General features: G+C 53.4%; 1 protein-coding gene across 8 annotated transcripts in view; it reads left to right on the forward strand.

The window, feature by feature from the left end:
• The first annotated feature begins 548 nt into the window (after positions 1 to 548).
• Cacna2d2 (calcium voltage-gated channel auxiliary subunit alpha2delta 2) overlaps positions 549 to 19,258 on the forward strand; it is a 131,690-nt gene continuing 112,980 nt past the window's right edge. For 6 of the 8 annotated variants that reach the window (XM_087561397.1, XM_087561399.1, XM_087561398.1 and 3 more), the window contains exon 1: positions 549 to 1,024. In XM_087561397.1, coding sequence (XP_087417523.1) covers positions 810 to 1,024 — 215 coding nt within the window. In that variant the 5' untranslated portion in view covers positions 549 to 809. 8 annotated transcript variants of the gene reach the window in all.

Consider the following 19,258-nt stretch of genomic DNA (forward strand, 5'->3'; position numbering starts at 1 on the left):
TCAGACTGCCTCCCAAGGAAGCAGGAGAACCAAGATCCGTTTTTCTACCAAGGGCTGGAAGTGCAACCCCTCTACCCCCCGCCCCAACCCCACATACACCCCGATCCCCACAGGGAGAAATCTTGAGGTAGCTGGAGCTACTGTGGGTGTGACAGTACTCCCATCCTCCTCTGTAGTCTGCAGAAGCCTGCCATTCCACCATTAAACCTGTGACTCCAGGCCTTAAGCCTGTTGAAGGTCGAGCCCCACAAGGGTCATATGGGCGACTGCCTAGGAGAGAGTTACCACTCAAAGGGCCAAGAGGAGTTCCCTGGTCTGAGGTGTGGGGGCAGGGACGTGCACTGGGCGCTGGGACCACGGCTGGGGCGCAGGACTCGCGAGCTTGGATTCGGATCGGTTGCGCGAGCCAGTAGGGCAGGCTCGGGGGTGAACGGGGACGAGGGGCGCGCGGGCACAGGCGGGCGCGTGGCCGCGGCGGGGGCGCGCGGAGGCGGGCCGGCCAAGGAGAGGGAGGGAGGGAGGGAGAGACAGGGGAGGGCGGCGCCGGCAGGTTGGCGGCGGCCGCTATTTGAGCGCAGGTCCCGGGCCAGGCGCTCAAAGCGCTCGGAGCCAGCGCGGCGGGGATATCGTTGCGCGCAGCCCGCAGAGGCGCTGCGGCCAGTGCAGCCCCGGAGGCCCCGCGCGGAGAAGGAGGTGGAGAAGAGGCCGGCTTGCCGCCCGCAGCCCGCCGCCCGCGCCCCCCCCTCCATCCCGCCGCCGCCGCCGCCGTCCCCCCTCCCTCCCCGCGGCGCCGCATCTTGAATGGAAACATGGCGGTGCCGGCTCGGACCTGCGGCGCTTCTTGGCCCGGCCCGGTGCGGACCGCTCGCCCCTGGCCCGGTCGCGGTCCCCGGCCCTGCCCTGACCCCCGGGGCCCAGGGTCCGGGCCCGCACGCCCGCTCTTGCTACTGCTGCCGCCTCTGCTGCTTTTACCGCTGCTCACCGCCCCCGGCGCCTCTGCCTACAGCTTCCCCCAGCAGCACACGTAAGTGGCCTCGGCCAGCCGCGGGACCCCGCGGAGCCCCGCGCTCCCTTGCGCCCCTCAGCCCGCGTCTGCCCCTCCACCCCGGGTGTCGAGGAGGGGGCTCTGGGTCCCATGGCATGCTGCAAGTGAGGTTGGAGGCTACAAACCCCCGTGGGCTGGCAGCCAGGGTCCCGGAGCTTCTGGCTGCGTCGCGAAACTTCCTTGCGGTGCCCCTGCTTCCCATAGATCGCCCCCACCCCCCGCAACGGGACAGAGCAAAACATCTTCAAGCTTAGAGATGGGGCGGGGGTCGAGTCTGCTAGCTGATACTCCTGCCACTGTCCGGTGATAGAGGAACCTGGGGTAGGTCTAGAGAATGGCCAGCGACCCGGGCCCGGTAGACTTAGAGCCACGCATCTGCCCTGCGTTTTATCCCTGGTGGAAACCTGGCGCTTTAGAATCAGACGTGGGGTTACATCCACACCTGTCTTCTTGGGCCTTTTCCTTCGCGGGGGTGGGGGGCGATGCTGGATGCAGAGGGTACCAGCACCTTCTTGCTTTGGCCAATGTCACCTGTTCTTGGTCACCCACCTGAGAGGACGTCCCTGGAGAGCTCAATAAGGAGATGGAGGTGCTGGGGTTGGGTCAGAAGGTGAATGGTGGGGAGGACCCCTGCCTGCCCCTGATGCTGACACTGTCGCTCCTGTTAGCAACTGGGTAATAGCATTTCCAGGTTCTGCTAGTGGTTATGGTCAGTCTGAGCCTCCTCACCTTCCCCAAGAGCTGGCAAAGTCGGGCAGATGTGTCTGGATAAGGAGTGGGTATTCTGCATGTGGCCTTTAGGACAACATCTGTTTCTTAACACCATGCCTTAGCCATATGCCAGTGTCCAGACACCCTTTGGGGCATGGCAACCATCGTGCTTCTGTTTTCTGTCCTCGGCTTTGAGGAGACACCTGTCCCCAGACTCCTTCACGAATGTCCTGGCCTAGGTTTGGGCACGAGAGGGAAGGGTCTGGCCCCAGAAAAGAGCCTGACTAGTCTGCGTCATAAGAGCAGTTCTGCCCTTGGGTAGGAGACCCCGGTTCTGCCACAGAGCCTGCCTACTTCAGCTGGTAGGTTCTCTCAGATGAGGAAAAAACAAACTCAGATGATGCTCGGCTCGGAGTCTGCCTCTCTGTCCTCTTCCTTACCATCGCTCTCCTCACACAGCCCGTGTTCAGGAGGGTGATCAGTTGGCAAATTACAGGTGCCGCACGGACGTGTCCTCTGTCAGCTGTCTGGGTTTTTCACAAGTGGATGGGGGGAGTGTGGGGAAGTTTAAGGGTTAGTGGGTTGTGGTATTGTCTTTCATTTGCTGTGGTGAGGCTGGATCGAAACTACAGTGTTTAAAAAGAGCAAAAGCATGTTTTTATTGTTCTTTTTTTTTTTCAAAGCCAAGCCATTTTTTTTTCTTTCTTAGCTTCCCAGCTCCTCGAAGTAGTCATCTCTTTCTGCCTCTTCTGACCTCTCTCCCCTTCCCTGCCTGTGCACTGCTTCACACAGCTGCTGGGTCTCCCTTAGGACATTGTAAGACCCTGTCCACGGGGTACACCTGTCCCCTCTGTTCCCAGCCAGAAGATGTTAAGGAGGGTGTGACTACAGCCGCACATTTCCAGCTGAACACTCTCCTCTTGTTGATGGAGTTGGAGTTAATTCGAGGGTTTGGGACATGTCTTGCAAACCGTAATTAGGGGATGAGAGAGGGGTTGAGGCTCTTGGGAGAGGTGACGAATGTGTGACATCCAGGAGGATTTGCCATGACAGGCAGCGCCCTTCAGCTGCCCTGGTCCCACAGATGCAGATATTGGTCCTTGGAGGGAGGAAGGGGACTCTGTAGACCCCTCCCAATGACTGCGCTAGTTCTGAGTTAGGGCTTTTGTTAAACTGGCGTAAAAGGCTGCTGCTGCTGCTGGGGCCACAGGGCAAAAAGGGCCGCTCAGGGGTGGGTGGCATCCCTTAACCTTTCCTTGGGTCAGAGTTGCCAGGCTAGGGGGACACTGATACAGGTGGATTTTCAAGATGGGAGATAGGATTATCAGCCTTATGGTCTGGGGTAACAAGCCTTCCGTGGGGAGGGCCCTCGGCGATGAAGAATACCCTCCAGAGCGTGGCGCCGTGGGAAGGGGCTCAGCTTTTCCAACTGCTCGGTTTTAATCAAATGCAGGTTTAGGATCTGGTGGCCATTATCCCTGTGATCGCTCTGGCAGCGTGGCTGTCTGCCATCGGGCGAAATGAACCAAGTCGTTAGATTGCAAAGGGCAGAGGAGCTGCCCCTGGAGGGGGAACGGGGACTTTGGTTTTAGGAAGAGGGGCCTCTCTCACCCTACCTGCATCTGCATCGGGGTTTCAGATATATGTGTCATGCCAGGCTGTGTATATTCTTGTGCCTTGGAGAATGGAGTCCTAGCACAGCACACACTCCGTCTTACCTGCTTTATTCTGTTCCCATTTATGCCCACCCCAGTGGCCGGGCCAGCCAGTGCTGCTGGCTGAGAGGCAGCTCTTGCTGCTAATGACCCTGATGTATTCTGTCTCTCTTTGTTGCCCCACACTCCAGCTTTGGGGTTCCCTGCCCCCTCTCGTCTTACCTTCTCTCACCACTCTGTACCTAACTTGGCCTGCTTGCATTTTTTTGTCCTTTTTATTGGGTCCCTGCACCCAGTCTTGAGCTATCCCTGGGTTCTCTGTCCCCTGCTTAGTGGAGTAATGGTTAAGTGTGGAATAGAGTACCCGCCCGGCTGCATCTCTTAACCCAGCTCTGCTCTAGTGATGGGGTAGGTTTTGTGCCTGCCTTCCTCTGTCATGGTTGGGGAGCAGTGAGAGGCCCCAGAGGCTTGCACCCCCCAACAAATGACTACCTGTCAGAGTACATAAGTGCTTCTCCTCTGGGTGGGCAAATGAGGAACAGCGCAGTGACGGGGCATGCGTCAGTCTAGCTACGGTTAATGGTGGGTGACGCGTGTCTGTCTGGGCCTCGGAGTAAATCTCCACCTCTCTGTGGCTCTCCCTGTTGGTGGGAGGCAATATTACATGTGTGGATCCCCCCATCTTCCCAACAACCTGCCTCAGCTTTCTCAGGGAGGGTCGAAGCTTCCAGGCCTGCTGCTGCTGTCAGTAGAATGCACCACTGCCAGGTGCCTGCACCCCTCCTGGGGTTGAGAATTTGGGGGAGAACTTCGACCATTCTGCCCTCCACACCATACCCTCTGGCTACTCCTCTTGGTTGGAAATGTGGGGCTAACCTCCTGGAAAGGGAAGAGACCCACTTTAAAATGGGTATCTTCACAGCCTGAGGAATCTTCTTCCAGATTCCTCACCACACACGTCTCTGGGGAGACACTGACTCCAGAGTAACCCGGGAATCACAAGTAGATCAAGTGAGCCCTTCAGCAGTAAGCGCCTCCTTCTCCACTCTGCTTGAATGCAGGGAGATGCTGCCGGTTCTCAGCGCCTCAAATGCATCCAGCGACCCTGTCAACTTCTTGGAGGACACAGTTTGGAGGCGTGCTGGGTGTCAAGGATAAGCCTCCCATGCTCCATTTTGGCCTCTAGAGCTGGGCCTCTCTTTTGGGATGACCTTGCCTTGATCTTTCCATACTGAAATAATACAATCTTAGGGCTAGCAGGGAGAGCCGGTGGGGGAAGGGCAGCCTCCGGGGAGCAGCTACAACTCTCTCTTGGGCCCTAGGGCTGTGACTGTTCACAAGCCAAGGCCGTGGAACCTCAGCTGGCTGTCATTCAGAGTACCCCCCTGGGTTAACTTTTAAAAATTAATTAATTTATTAATTAATTTATTGAGACAAGGTCTCACTATGTAGACCTTCAAGTACTGGAATTAAAGTTGTGTGCCCCCATGCCTGATTCTGACTTCCTTCCTGTCTCTAATAGACATCGCCCTTGGCCCATGCCCGACCATCATTGGTGACTGGTGGTGGAGGAAGTTACGGGGCTCATGGGGTTCCCCTCACTGAGCCCATGCTCACCTGTATTACCAGCTTGTCCTCAGGATCCCCAGACTGGGGTACTGAGACACAAAGAGAGAAGGACCTGACAAAAGCCTACATTTCCTGAAAGGACTGAGGGAGGATGTTCTGTCAACCCCAAGGGAACGTCAGGATGGGAGCCCAGGAGGTGGGAAGAGTAGCTAAAGACCCAAGTGTTTTAGGAGAAAAATGAAAAGGTGAGGATGTGGCGGAATGGGTGAACCCTCCCCTAAACCCTCCCTTCTCCCTTCTCCCCAACCCCGCCCCCTCCCCCTTCCCCATCCCCAACCACAGCGTGCCTCTGTGACCTTTCCTGCTTTGTCCCTCTTTCTCCTCTGGGTCTCCTGCAAGCCTGAGGGGCCATCTTTGGCCAAGGCTACCCTATCAGCTCTACTGTACATGCCACCCTCCTTATGTGCATGCTGGCCATCATGGCATGGCCCCAGAATTGTCCTTGTCCTAGTACTTTAATTGTGGCAAAGCCTGCGAAGCAGGGTGCTGAGCCGCAGCGTGTGTGTGTGTGTGTGTGTGTGTGTGTGTGAGTGTGTGTGTGTGTGTGTGTGTGTTGACTCCATTTCCAGATTCTATTATGATTCTATAAAAAAAGGTCAGGGGGCTGGTAAGGCCTGCTTTTTAATGCATATACGAAGTTGGTGCCTCTCCACTATTTTGCCAGGCCCACAAGACTTCAGAAGACTCCAGGCTTCTGGGTGCTCGAGAGAGTGTGCTGTCTGCACACAACAGGTGGGGTTGGGATGGAAGGCCCTAGGTTCTTAAGGGCCCACTGATATTAAGAGGTTACCTGCAGCTTTAGGGGTCAAAGCAGGCAGGCCTGGGCCCTGCAGGGTCACATTGTGTATGGGATGAGGGTGGGTCTCTTTCTGGGAAAGGTTCTTTCTTACAGCCCTGGACCCATTCCAAAATGTCCTGGGAATCCTTAATCTGTGTCTTCCGGTGATTTGGGCTGTAGCCCAGGAGGGGCACTGGTGCCTAAGGTCCCCAAGGTAATAGTGATGGCCTTCCTGTCACAGATGCAGGCCTGCAACTTGCTGGGGAGATTCTCCTCATGACAGGTTTGTTTTTCCTGGTCCCCACTATCTAAACAAGAAGCTACAGAATCAATATTCGGATCCCCCGAGGGAAGTGTGTGTGTGGTTTGTACTTTTTTTTTCTTTAAAATTTTTTTTAACCTTCCTTTTTTTTTCCCCTCTCATTCTTTGCAACCTCAAGAACCACATTAATGTCACTAAGGACCTCAGGGGTGGGGAGGGTGTCAATACAGGTGACCACTGAGACTGAAAGGCCCACAAGTGCTTCTGAAGGCTTCTTGGGACTTCCCTTAAGGAATCAGGAGTTCTGTCCTTTGGATGCACACAGCTTGAGCCTGACCTTATACAGACAAGTCCTGTCCTGCCCCTGTGAGACTCATCAGTTCGTGTGGTTGTCCCCACCCCAGATCCTATCCCCCTATCCTGGTTCTGCTCTTCCCTATGACCCCACAGACTCTCTTAGCTATCTGGTCTGGTCTGATTTTCTTTGTCCCCGGCTACTGTTGGCGCTAGTGACAGCCTGGTGGGAATGAGGCTTACTAGGAGACCTTGCTTAGCTGGGGGTGGGTGGGTGGGAGGTGTGTGTGTGTGTGGGGTGGGACTCCTTGCTTTGATTGGGTTTCAGCTGTCAAGAGCAAACCCAGCAAACTCAGGGAGACAGCTTCCCCGGTGACCTTGGGCAAAGGTCCTTCCCTCCTGGGCCTCAGTTTTCTTTCCTCTCAGATCTTTATGACTCTGATGTTCCAGCACTCTAAGAGGACAAGGTGTGGGGATCTTTCTCTGTCCCCTCTCTACACTCCATTCTGGCAGGGATGAAGTGTGACCCACCCCAAGCTGGCCTGTTCTTTGTGTGTGCATGAGGTTGTCTGGGCCTGGTGCCTTGGGTTCCTTGAAGTCTCTCTGCTTCTGACTGACCCACTTTGGGCTCAGATTAGCCTAATTGTTTAGCAGAGAAAGAGGAGGAGAGGAAATCTTTCCTGCTGGTCATTAACCATCTCTCCCAACCTGAAAAGTGATGCTCATCAGACAAAGGGGACAGGAAAGGGGACGTCCCCACCCCAATACACCTCCCTTCCATTTCCTTAGATCCTGGGCCCCTTGTTTCTACTGGGCTACTCCTTTCCAGATAGGTGGCTAGTTCTTTCTGAGGAATGCCCTCTCGAAATGCCCCTGAGAGCGCTCTGTCCAGTAGTTTATGACCTTGGGTACTCAAACACAGCTGTGCCTGCCCTGAGTGCACCTGTCCCCTTACCTACGGCATCCAGTATTCAGTTAGATCCGATAAGGACCTGGGCCCACCTTGGCCTGAGTGTGTATGTAAGCTTGTAGGCTTGTAGATAGGATTGTCTACATCCCTGTGTTCGTGGATGCCTTTGCAGATGTATTGGATCCATACATCTTACTTGCTTACACATCTACTTGTGTGCCTGTGAGTAGGTGTGTGCTTAGGTGTATTTGTGCTAGCGTGAGGTTTGTATGCCCGTGTATATATGTATACTTGCTTGTATATATGCACAGGTGCAGGTATATGCATACAGGCACACATGAACTCAGATGTGGCCTGTGCTCACGCCTCCATATGTGTGCGTAGTGCAGGCACATGACAGTTTATCTCTGCAGCCAGAATGTGCTCGCAGTGCCCACCTTCTGTACCTGCCTTTGATGTGAATGCCAGAACTTGGTGGGCGAACGTTGGCAGTGAGAAACAAAGCCTCCTGCTTGTGAAGACCCATGTTTTGCAAACTTTTATGTCAGGAACAGCCTGAGTTAAGGCTGAGTTAGAAAGTTTGATCATCTACCAACTGGCAGGATGACAGTCTGCAAAGAAAACACGCAGAGGCTATGTCCTTGTAATTCAAATTTCTGCAAACTGAACAGTGTTCAGATTCACTGGAAGACTCGAAACTCAGAGGAGCTCTGTGCTGTGTGCGGCCTTTGAGAAGTGAAGTGTCTTTGCAAGTAGCCCTGGTGTGGAGAAAGGCTGTAGGGGGGTCACATGGAGAAGGGCAGGGTTCTGGCAATTTGGAAGGCCTATTGCTGTGTGACCCTAAGATGGTAGGTTTCCCTCTCTGCACACTTCTCATTGGCATACTGAAAGGCAAGGGACATCTGTAGCAGGGTTAAGGTGCCTGCCCGATGCAAGATACCCAGGCAGTCAGCAGTCACCATTCAGAATCTAAACTTGAACCTGTCGACCCTGTGTGCTCAATGCAGAGTATCTCTAGTGAGATCCAAGGATGGATTTTTTTTTATGTGCTGAATCTTTGTGAAATTGGCTGTCCTGGTACCCTACATTAGGACACTGGCCTTTGGAGGGGATCCAGATTCTGACCCAATGGTCCTTGTGTCTGAAAGGACCAGTAAGTTTAACTTCATTAGTGTTCTCAAGGTCAGTATGTTGGAAGGTGGGATGGCCCAAGGTTCTATACAATTTGAGAAGGGGTTTCTGTAAGGGAGGAAGGAGGTCCTTACAACTGGCCCAGGGGCCTGTAGGGCAGAGGGTGTTTCTAAAGGGGCAAGGAACCTGGGTGACATCAGCTGGGCACTATGGGCCTTGCATGTATCCTGGACTTAGGAGGGTCACAGCCACCAAAGCAGGAGAGCCAGATGCCCTGGTCTCATATGCAGGGAAACTGAGGCCCAAGGAGAGGGAAGTGAGCCTTCAGGCACTCAGGCTCAGTGCGTAGAGCTTAAAGGATGATCCCTCACATAGCCATCTGCTTACTGGAACATGCAATCATTTGTCTTAAATAGCCGTATCTGTGGCCTGGGAGCAGTTGGAACCAAGCAGGTCTCCTTGGGCACACTTCAGTAGAGGGCCTTAGTGGTGTGATGCTCCAATTCCTAATTCAGCTTGGGGGTTGGGGGGAGGCAGGACTTGACGCCAATGTCCCTGTGCTGTTAAAGGGTCACCTAAGCCTTCTGGGTCTCCTTGGGAAGGACATCTTTGCCACTAAGTGGGAGGGTGGGCACTGAGGGACAGGCGTGTGCCGCAGACAGGTAGAGACCCTTGCTCTGCCTCGAGTTTCCAGCCTGACGTGGCATTTCAGTCTTGATAACTTCCTTCCGCAGCTGCGTTCTCCCGCTGGCGCTGCCTGAAATGCTGCATTTGAAGCCTTAAAGGTCAGGCTCAGTGCCGCCATCAGCTCCAACAAACAAACAACCAGGCACCACTCTGGCCCCGCCCCCAACTTCAGTTATTAAAACTGTGAAGGAGCTGGCAGAGCCTTCACAGAGGTCCCTTCCCTGTCTTCTTTGTGAGCAGGGGCCGGGCGGGCTCCCTTCTTTCCTGGGGCCCCTCCTCCCCATGCTGCAGCGTCCCCTCATGAGGATTAGTAGTGACCTAGACTCCAGAAGTCCAATCCTGGACTTCAGATCCTTGCCTAGGCTGCCACTAACCCTGGGAATGTCTGTTCTCCAGCTAGGTAGAGCCACTTGCAGGTCCTAGTAGGCTTTCTGACCTCTCCGATTCCTGGCCTTCACCCAGACGTCTCGACTTACGGGGGTTTCTGTAACCATGACAGTTGGTCTTCTGAATGTCCGTGCTTCTGCTCCCCACACCTTGTCTGTCTCTCCTATAATCCCGCACTAGTAGTGTGCCGGTAGTAGGTCTCTTTATGAGATCTGTGGAAGAGGAAGGGATTGTACTGACTGTCGCCACCTTGGACACTGAATCCGAGGAACGTAAGTATTTGGTGATGGGGATGAGGAAACAAAACTACATCTCTGTTCACCTTGGCAACCCCTAGATGAGGTTTTCTCCTGTGGTGAGGCCTTTCCTCCTCTGACAAAGTTGCTAAATATGGGCTGTCAATGAGAACCGAGTCCTCCCCTTGTGCTCTGCTTGGCTGGCTTTACTTTGGCGACGGCTGGCTATCTTTGGTCAACTTCCCTAATGGCAACAAGATGGCTGCCAAAGCTCCAGGCATCATATCAGAACCAGACTTTATGTACAGAACAGGAGAAATTTCGAGTTTCTCTTAAGAGAGGAAGCCTTGCCTAGAAGCCCCCCAGCCTACTTTCCCTTACACCTCATTGGCTAGCACTGGGTCACATGCCCACTCTAAACCAATCACTGGCAATGGAGAAGGCATGCTGTGATTGGTTCAGGCTAATCAGGATTTACCCTTGAGCTGAGGATGGGGTCACCTTGGGGCTGGAGGAGGAGATTCTGCAGGCAGACTTGGGTTCTGTTAGCAAGGAGGCTGGCTTGATGGAAGATAGGAAGACCGTGGCTGCTATGGAGTTAGGCAAGAGGTGCAGGGAGGTGCTAAGAAAGCAGAAGAGGTGGAGAAAAGACAAGAGGAAAGGAGACGTAGTCAAGAAAGCGAGGAAGTAGTTATTTTATCCACATCATCAGTTTCTGAGAGCCGGGGCCCTGGTAGTGTGTTTCATACATGCTGTCCAATGAAGCCAGTTCACACACACACAAGAGGATGGCATTCTCGGCAAGCCTAAGTGATGCTATTGTCTCACAGATAGCAAGTGGCGGGTCAGGGTTCCCACTCTGCACTCAGGACCCAAGCACTCCAGGCACCCGCTGGCCACAGTACCTTTGGGTTATGTCATCACTTATGGCGGTCTGCAAGGGCTGACCTTCTCTGATGAAGGCCTGGGAAGATTTGTCATGGGGGCCTCTGGATCTCTCTCTGGGCCTGCAGCAGCTCTGGAGATGAAGGCATCTCAGAGATTGACGGACCCAGTAGGACATCCCTGCCTTCACCTGCGGTGTAACCGTGGATCAGTGGTATTTGTTGTGCCGGCTTGTCTACTTTAACTCCTGTGAGGTATAAATGGAGAAACAGAGCCCTATGAAGGGACAATGCTTGAACCTTCCAGAGGTTGAGGCAGAGCCTAGACTTCAACCCACCAAGATGCTATGTTGTACCAGTTGATATTGGTCAGTCATGGCCTGGAGGAGGTCATTCAGGCCATTTCTGTTTCTCCGTGAAGGCAAGGACAGTCCGTTCTAGACAGCAGGAAGCTGTTGGATATTATAGAGCCACCAGCAGAGGGGCGTATCCTGATGATGTAGAGCCAAGCGGCAGGTCTGCTTAAATGAGCTGCCATATATACCCCACGGCCATGACCACAGGGAACACCCAGACTTCAGTGTCTGTGAGACTTCTTCCTCATTTTAGAGGGAGGGTGGCTGCAGGAGGGGCTGTACCTGTGCCTATAGTGGGACTGTATTAGTGCCTAGGCATTAGGAAATACCTAGGGCATCACTGATTGGCTCTCCCGATGAATCACACATGCTCTGATAAGCTGTGCTCCCGTGAGCTGATGCCCGTTTTCCCGGGTCTTCATTGCACTCATCCGTGGCTTCTTTCTAACTCCTGGGTTTGGTGCTCCTGGGTTATTGCTTCCCCACCTGTCACATGAGGGTATGGTCCTCCAGAGCCGCTTGGGTCCAGAAAGGGAAGGACTTGAACTCTGTTTGGCAAAGCCCTGAGTTCTTCTGTCCTGTGAGCCACACCTATTTCTGACACCTGCTGGAAGTCATGGCACTGTGTGCATGTGGAGTAGAGGGAAGAGCTGTGAGGGCTCATTCCCAAATACCCACTCTAGTCCCTCTGCTCCAGGCCGCACCCAGCATCTGGCAGGCAGGGAGACCTGAGGGTGTGAGGCAACACACCCACTTACTTAAACCAAACCCTGGTCAGGCCCAGAAAGCCCAACGGCTTGTGTAAGAGCATCTCAGGAATCCCCTCTTCCCCCTTTCTCCTGGACCACTTTAGCCTCAGCCTTGCCCAGCTGACTGCAGCAGTCTGTGCCTCCTGCCAAGCCTCGATAGCTTCAGGGGTCTCAGGGGTCTCACCATTTCCAGGCCCTTCCAAAGCAATAATCCTACAGCAGCTGAAGACACTCCTCATCTGTGTGTCTGTCATCTGTATCCTGCCCTGTAAGCTGATGTTTACGGTGCCTACAGTCCAGGAGTCTGGAAGACACTGATACTGTCCAGGGCTAACACGGGAGTCTCTGCCCACTGTGGTACCAGATACGGCTTTCCACCTACTATGAAGATGGGGGCAGCTGAGAAGGACTTCAGAGGGTCCAATCAGCCCCAAGCAAGCTCACCTGTGGTGCAGCTAATGTCTGCTTGTTTCTTAGTTCCTGGCAAGGAATCGTTGTCCTCCGAAACCTCCCCACAACTCCGTATGAGGGTCACGACAGTCTAGAATACTTCAGGATCCATTGCGTCCCATATGTGACCATCAAGGTTGTGTGCCCATGGCCACTGCCTTCAGCTCCCACATCCTGCCTCTCAAGTGCTCAATAAATGTTTGCAAAGCAAGTAGCTCATGATCCGCATGGGTGGCCCCAGGGCAAACCAGTCACGTCTGTAGAAACTGGAGCAGGTTTCTCCACAGTTTGGGGTGGAGCCTCCCGGGGGCCTGATTTGGCTGCTGGTTGTACAATTTGCGTCCCACACTCCTGTCTTTCAGTGATGTTGTTGCAGTGGCTGCTCAGAGGTGAAAGGGGAATATAGCATTTAATGTGGGGGTGTGGATTAGCAGGTTCCTTCTTTGTTCATTTGGAGACAAGGTAGCCCAGGCTGGCCACAGGCTTCAAATTCACTGTGTAGCTAAGAAGGACCTTGAACTTCTACCTCCAATGGAATTACAGCATGCGCCAGGACACCAGGCTTCTGTGGTGCCAGGGACAAAGCACAGGGCCTTGTGCATGCCAGGCAAATGCCCTGCCCACTGAGCTACCTTCCCAAACCAGAACTAGTATTTCGCTAGAGCCCAGGTTAGCCTAGAGGAAAAAATAGGCAAGTAAATGACCTTTCTGCTTGACAAGGGTGAAGCGGGTGGTGAACTGGCCCCAAAGAGTCTCCCTGTCCATGGTAAGAGGACATGCTGTTCCCAAATCTCTCCACATTTCCTGGGGGTGGGGGTGTCCTGGCCTCCTGAGAAGGCCAACCCACTACCTCCATTCTGATCCTCTGCAGAGATGCTTGCCCAAGTCCCATCTGCCCTGATGAACACTTCATGGACTGCCTGCCTATCTTTCTACATCCACCTCCTAACTTAAGCCCTTCGCTGTGTGTTGAGCTAAATGGGTTCCTGCTCTCTGGAGGGTTCCTGCTCACAGTCTGTGGGGAAGATAGACAGTGAAGAAGACATATAAGTGTAACTGAACAAGGAGTAAGCCTTATTGGCCAGCGCATCATGGAATATCCAGGGAATGTGGAGACACCATAGTCCATGTTACCTATTGTCCCTGGCCATTCCAATGGCCCTGGACCCTCCTCAGCTGAGGTCATAGAGGCTCTGGAAAACCACACAGACCTTCTTTCCCCTGAAGATTTGTTGTGGGGGCAGGCAGAAAGCAAGAGTAGAATCTGAGAGATGTGCACCTTGTGCGTGGTTCCAGACCCAGGTGCTGAAGCCCCTGACAGGCTGATCCGTTTCCCTTCCCCTGCTCTTAGATACTGCTGCCCCTTTGAGCAGTTCCTAGAAGCCAGGCCATATGACTGGGGCCAGGCAGCCTGCTGCCCCACAGTCCCGGTTTCTTAGCTCAGAGCTTCTGGGAAGTGGGTGGCAGGGAACAATCCCAGAGGCCATTAAATCGAGTGATTTACATGGTTCCTGAGCTAGTGCCGGGAGAAATATATTTCACAGGTGATTTCCAGACTGGTGGCGTACGGATGAGGCCATTACTCTAAAATGAAGAAGGGTGGAGATTCCACGTGCCCATCTGGAGGGACCTGTAGCTTTGATTTTTGTTTTCTTTGGTGTGTATACCTACTATGGGCTAGAAGATCTGAAGCAGCGGCAAGGGCTGGGGTGGAAAGGAACTAAGGAATCACAAAGTCAGCCTCTTAAGTTATGGACTTCCAATTATTCGGTGCTGTAGTTATGTCATCTTTAAAGGGGATTGGATGGGGTGTTTTTGTTTTTGTTTTTGTTTTTGTTTTTTTGGTCCTGTTCATTTAACCCTGTTCTCAACAGCTGAGGTTTTAATGACACGTAGCTCCTCTCTGCCTGACCACCACCCTGGAGGTGCTGTAGGAAGTGGAGCCTCTGGGTGGTCCATGAAGCCCCTTCTTGATATACCTCTGGATCCCTAGAAGTCTACAGAGGGGATTCACATAGAGAACCAGAAAGTAAGAAAAAAAATACCAGAAAAATGCTAAGAGCCTTGTGGGCTGTTCTAAGAAAGGCAGCAGGGCTAAGAGTGAGGAGGATAATACTCTAGCCTTAGGCTTGGAATGTAGCTCAGTTTGTAGAGCACTTGCCTAGAATGTACAAGGTCCTGAGTTCAAGTCCCAGCACTATGCGAACTGGGCTTAGAGGCACAGGCTTGTAACCCCGAGCTCTGGATGTAGAGACAGGAGGCTCTGAATTTCAAGGTCATCCTCAAGTACGTATGAAGTTTGAACCCAGCCTCTGCCACCGGGACTGAGCCTTAGTACCTACGCCCCTGCCTCAGGAATAAGGTTACTAGTGATAGAGTATACGCTGCAATATTGAAATGCATGGGCCAACAGGGTCACCAGTGGGGCCCGGGTGTGATGAGCACAGATTCGTGTCCTGTGGAGTGATTGAGAGAAGAAACGGAGTCCACTCCTGAGACATGGTGTCCTTACCTGCCAGCCTGTTCTTTCCTCCTGGTCCTCCTGGTCCTGGCTCAGCTATTACCTGTCTACGTTGGGGACCAGGAATTGAGTAGGGTCCCGCTCCATGACTCCTGAGTTTACTACCCTCTGCTCGTGTCTATTTTCCTAAGACCGCATTGTTGGGAGCCTGCAACCCTTCTCAGCATGTACTTGAGGGTTGGACTTCTTAGGCTTCTGTGTGGGAGCAGCCTGCTTTGGTGCCAGGAATGGCAGGTGGGTACCAATGAGCATCACCGGACAGAGCTCACTCCCAGCTCTGCGAAGCCATGCCCTATTATGCACCGCCCTCCAGCTCAGTGGAACTATCCCAACCTGACCCAGGCTAAAGTCAGACTGTTAAGTAATCACCTCGTCCCCCAGGGCTTTCGGGGCTCCTCTTCATGGTCAGAAGTCTTCCCGCCTTGCTTGAATCCCAAGCTCCCAAGGGCAGGCCTGCATTGCTGACCACAGAGTCCCACCCTTACACCCATAGCAGGTGCTCACTAACCATCCCGACGCACGGATTAATGGCGAGTGCGGCGTGAAACGGTGAGTTAGGGCTTTGCAGAAGGCTGGAGATACCTGTGAAGCATTTGCTAGTTCTGAGTCCTGCTGGTTCACCCACTTGCCTGTCCTTGAGTCAACCCTGAGGGACAGTGTGGGTTCACCAAGCAAAGCGATCTCCTCTCTGCCTGGTCACTCTAGGGATGCCGGAGGAGGAGGAACTCATGCGAAACCCCTTCCTCTGCTGGTGTGCGTCATCGATGCAGGTCTCAGAGGGAAACCCACACTGAGCTTCCAAGTCGCTAACTGGCCAGGGGTACAAAGCAAGGCAGGTGCCGCTGGTGGCTTGGCTCACTTGGAGAAGTCAGTCTATGAGGAAGGAAATCAGAGGAAGTGAGTCTTTGACTCTTCCTTGCATCGGGCTCCTACTGTGGATCTGGAGGCTCTGTGGGGCAACCTCTACCCTGCAGAGACAACACTCTATAGCCCCGTATGTCCACTGGGATACGAGGAACGGCTTCTTCATTGTGCTTTGGCTTAGCCTGAGGTGACAAAGGTCTCTGCTGCAGGGGTGGAAAAGGTAATCAAGGAAAGACAGCCTTTAAATGACCACCCCTCTTCCCTAATTTTGGTTATTGAAATCCACCTTGCAGGTAAAGAGGTCTGTAGTCTCAGGGCAAGGCCAGGACTCTGAGGTCAGACTTTACCAGGTTCAAATCTGGTTGTGCCAACTGGGTGGACGTCCTTGGGTGAGTTGGCCCGCCTCTCTAGGCGTCAGAGTCTGTGAAGTGTCTGTGGAGTGGGTATGAGTTGGTTTGCACCTGCCTGTTTATCTTGGTAGCAATCACAGAGAATACCTAGCACACAGTGGGTGCTTTACACCCCTGTTTCCTGGGTGGGTGTCTGCTGAGGGTGAAGCTTCTCTCCTGCTGCAGTGGGGAGGGGGGTCAGACCTGGCACCAGTTTGGGAAGATATCTGTCGTCCCCAGACGTTTCCACAAGACTTCTTTGCTAAGCTCTAAACTAAGCTCTACAAGAAGGACGGTTATAGACCCAGACTGCAGCCTCAATCTAAGGTGAGGTTGGTAAAACATGGTAAGGACTGTGGATTTGTAGGGTGGTGGTGTGCCGGTGTGTGCCAGGAAAATCCAGGAGGGCTTTCTGCCAGAGGTGACTGGGCCCGATAGAGGAGGCACGAAGCTAGGGAACAGAGCTGTCCTTAATAGCTTGGCCTCTGAAGCCTTGGCCTGTGTTCCCCTCTGTACTTGAAGACCTTCAGGGGGCCTAGGAACTGAGGGGGAAATAATGGATCTTGATGGGGGTCTCTGTCCTCCTTGAGGCATGAAACCACACTGAGGACAAACAGGACGGCTATTTGTAGCTCAGTGAGGAATTGACTCACACTGGGGGAGGGGAGGAATGCACGGAGGGGAGATGGGGACTGTGAATCACAGAATCTGACCAGAGTAGCTGGTGAAATGTGAATGGGGTCTGTCCTGACACCCCTAGGGAGGCTTGAGCTCCTGAGTGGGGTAGGGATGGGAAGGTGTCACACACGTGCTGTCCCTGGCTTATTTGGTGACCTCTACAGGTGTCTCAGACCTGTTCTGTACCTCCAGAGACTAGCTAGGCTACTCCATCCTGGCACCTGCCTAGCTAGGCACACAGGGTGGTGGTCATGTGGCAACCTCCTAGGAGCCAATTTGAGGGATCTCAGCTTACCAGTTTGTGAAATGGGTCTGGGTGGAGCTTGACTCCAAGAACGTACCAGCAGAAGAGGTTTCAGTGCCTGGTGCAGGTAGCTGCAGGCCTAGGAAGCCTGTGAAATAATAGCCTATCCCCAGTACCATGGCTGGAGCCCTCCCCTCTGTCCCGAGGCCTCAGTTATTCCCTAAGTTGTTCCTGCTCACTGTTGAGTCCAAGCTCAGGACTGGGACCGTCACAGATAATGATACCTGAGTGCTGGCAGTCACTGCGACCAGGGAAGTGGCTGGCTTTTCCCAGGACCTCAGGAAAGGATTCCAGACCCTACCCTTACGCAATGAGCTATAAACACACATCAGGACTTCTCAACATAGTGCAGGGAAACTAAAGTGTGTACACCTCTAAGCAAGACTCTGGGACTCTACGTAGAATTTATCTGGAAAACAAAAGGCCCCACTGCCAGGGCTGTTGAAAACCACTTGTATGGCCCAAACTTATCGGTCTACAGATGGGAAACTGAGGCACAGACAGGAAAGAATGTATGCTTGCACAAAGCCAATATATTTTGACTTAGGGCACCAGAGCCCAAGTGGACATGAGAGCACCTCGGGCCACAGGGTCGGTGAAGACCCTGAATGGCCTTCTCTGGGGGCGGGGGTCACAGGATGGAGGACAGCCCCGTCTGGGTTACTCCTCTGCACTTTTCTTCTTGCTTCCTGGACGAAGTGTCCGTGCCAGCGCACCACCCTTCTGAGAGAGCCATGAATTATGCAGGGAAGCCACAGGCCTGGGCAGGCCTATCATAAATGAGTCTTAATAATTCATACAGAGGAGCCAGGGGAAGGGAGGGCCTCCTGGGTTAGTTCTGAGGCAGCCTTCATTCGTGAGCGCATAGAGCTGGCCTCTCACAGGCTGGAGCAGGTCAGCCGGGAGGTCAGCTGGTCTCAGGGGAAGTGTGTTTGCTTAGTCAAGGACCTGTTTCTCTAGCCCAGAGATCTGGAGTGTCTACCCTCAGGGCTCACAGCCCAAGGCAGAAGCATTTGCAGAGGAGAAAATGGCTAGTTAAAAGCACTGACCTTCCAGGAGGAATGGAGACCAGTTGCTGCTAGGGGAGAGATTGCGTTTTTTTTTTTTAAAGATGGAATTAAGGTGGGTTTTGCTGAGCTGGTGGTGTGTATGTGGAGGTCTGAAGACGGGAAGAGGACTGTATGCTACCAATGAGACTCTTCTAGGCGGGGGGAACAGTATGTTCTAAGACATACTGTGAGCTCCAGGCTGTGTCCGTAAGAAGGGAGGAACACCATTCCAAAGGGAATCGGCTATGTGTGATCAAGAAACTGGGGAGATCAGACGCCAAGGCAAAAGCTGGCAACCAGTAAGCTAGCTGCATCCAGTGCCAGGGGAGATGATGGTCACCCAGGCCGGACTGGAGGTGGAGACTGAGGGTAGAGGCAGAGGTGGTTAATGGGGATGGGAAGGGCGCAATGAGAAGGGAGAACTGGTAGGACTTGCACAATAGGTTAGATGTGGGTGTGAGGGGAAAATAGGTTCCCAGTCACTCCAAAAATTTTGGCCTAAACAGAGGGGTGACCATCAGCAGCGGTAAGAAGTTGAGGGATATGGAGTGGCCCCAGAGGCAAGGTCAAGGTCTCAGCTTCATACACATTCAGAGACCTGCTAGATGCCCAAGTGTCCATATCACACCAGCAGCTGGACATTGAAGACTGGTGTCTTGTCCCCCTCCGAGGACTGGGGACAAGGATCTGGCTGTAGAAGTTAATTAAGATAATGCAGCACAGTCCCTGGGAGACCCCTGGCAGAAAGAACTGCATCACACCTCTTGAGACATGAATTCTCATGGTCTGGGGGACCTTGGGGTTCCCCTGTTTGACCAGAAAACTGAGATGTGCGTGGGTTCATAGAGAATGGCCTGGTATATGGAGGATGTTGGGTTCTCTACCCAGCAGGCTATCCCCTTGGCCTGCCCTCTGTCAGGGTCAGGGCCCCTAACCAGTGCTTCCTCAGTCTCCTGCACCCTGTTTTCTTCCCCACTGCAAACCTTCCTTCTCCCCTGTGCCATCTGGTCTCTCCAGCTCATCTCCCTACTGTGTAGAATTTGCTCCCCTGGATGCTAGAGCAATCCACATTAGGGCTCTCTCAGTGTTACAGAAAACCCCATCGAGACCTGAAAGAGGGGATCATACCTACACCTGGGGACGTAGAAGTGAGACTCAGATGGACCTTCAACACCATCCCTAACTAGACCTTCAACACCATCCCTAACTAAACCTTCAACACCATCCCTAACTAAACCTTCAACACCATCCCTAACTAAACCTTCAACACCATCCCTAACTAGACCTTC

The sequence above is a fragment of the Rattus norvegicus genome, chromosome 8, assembly GCF_021556685.1.
Source record: "Rattus norvegicus strain SHRSP/BbbUtx chromosome 8, alternate assembly SHRSP_T2T, whole genome shotgun sequence".
Taxonomy (NCBI): domain Eukaryota; kingdom Metazoa; phylum Chordata; class Mammalia; order Rodentia; family Muridae; genus Rattus; species Rattus norvegicus.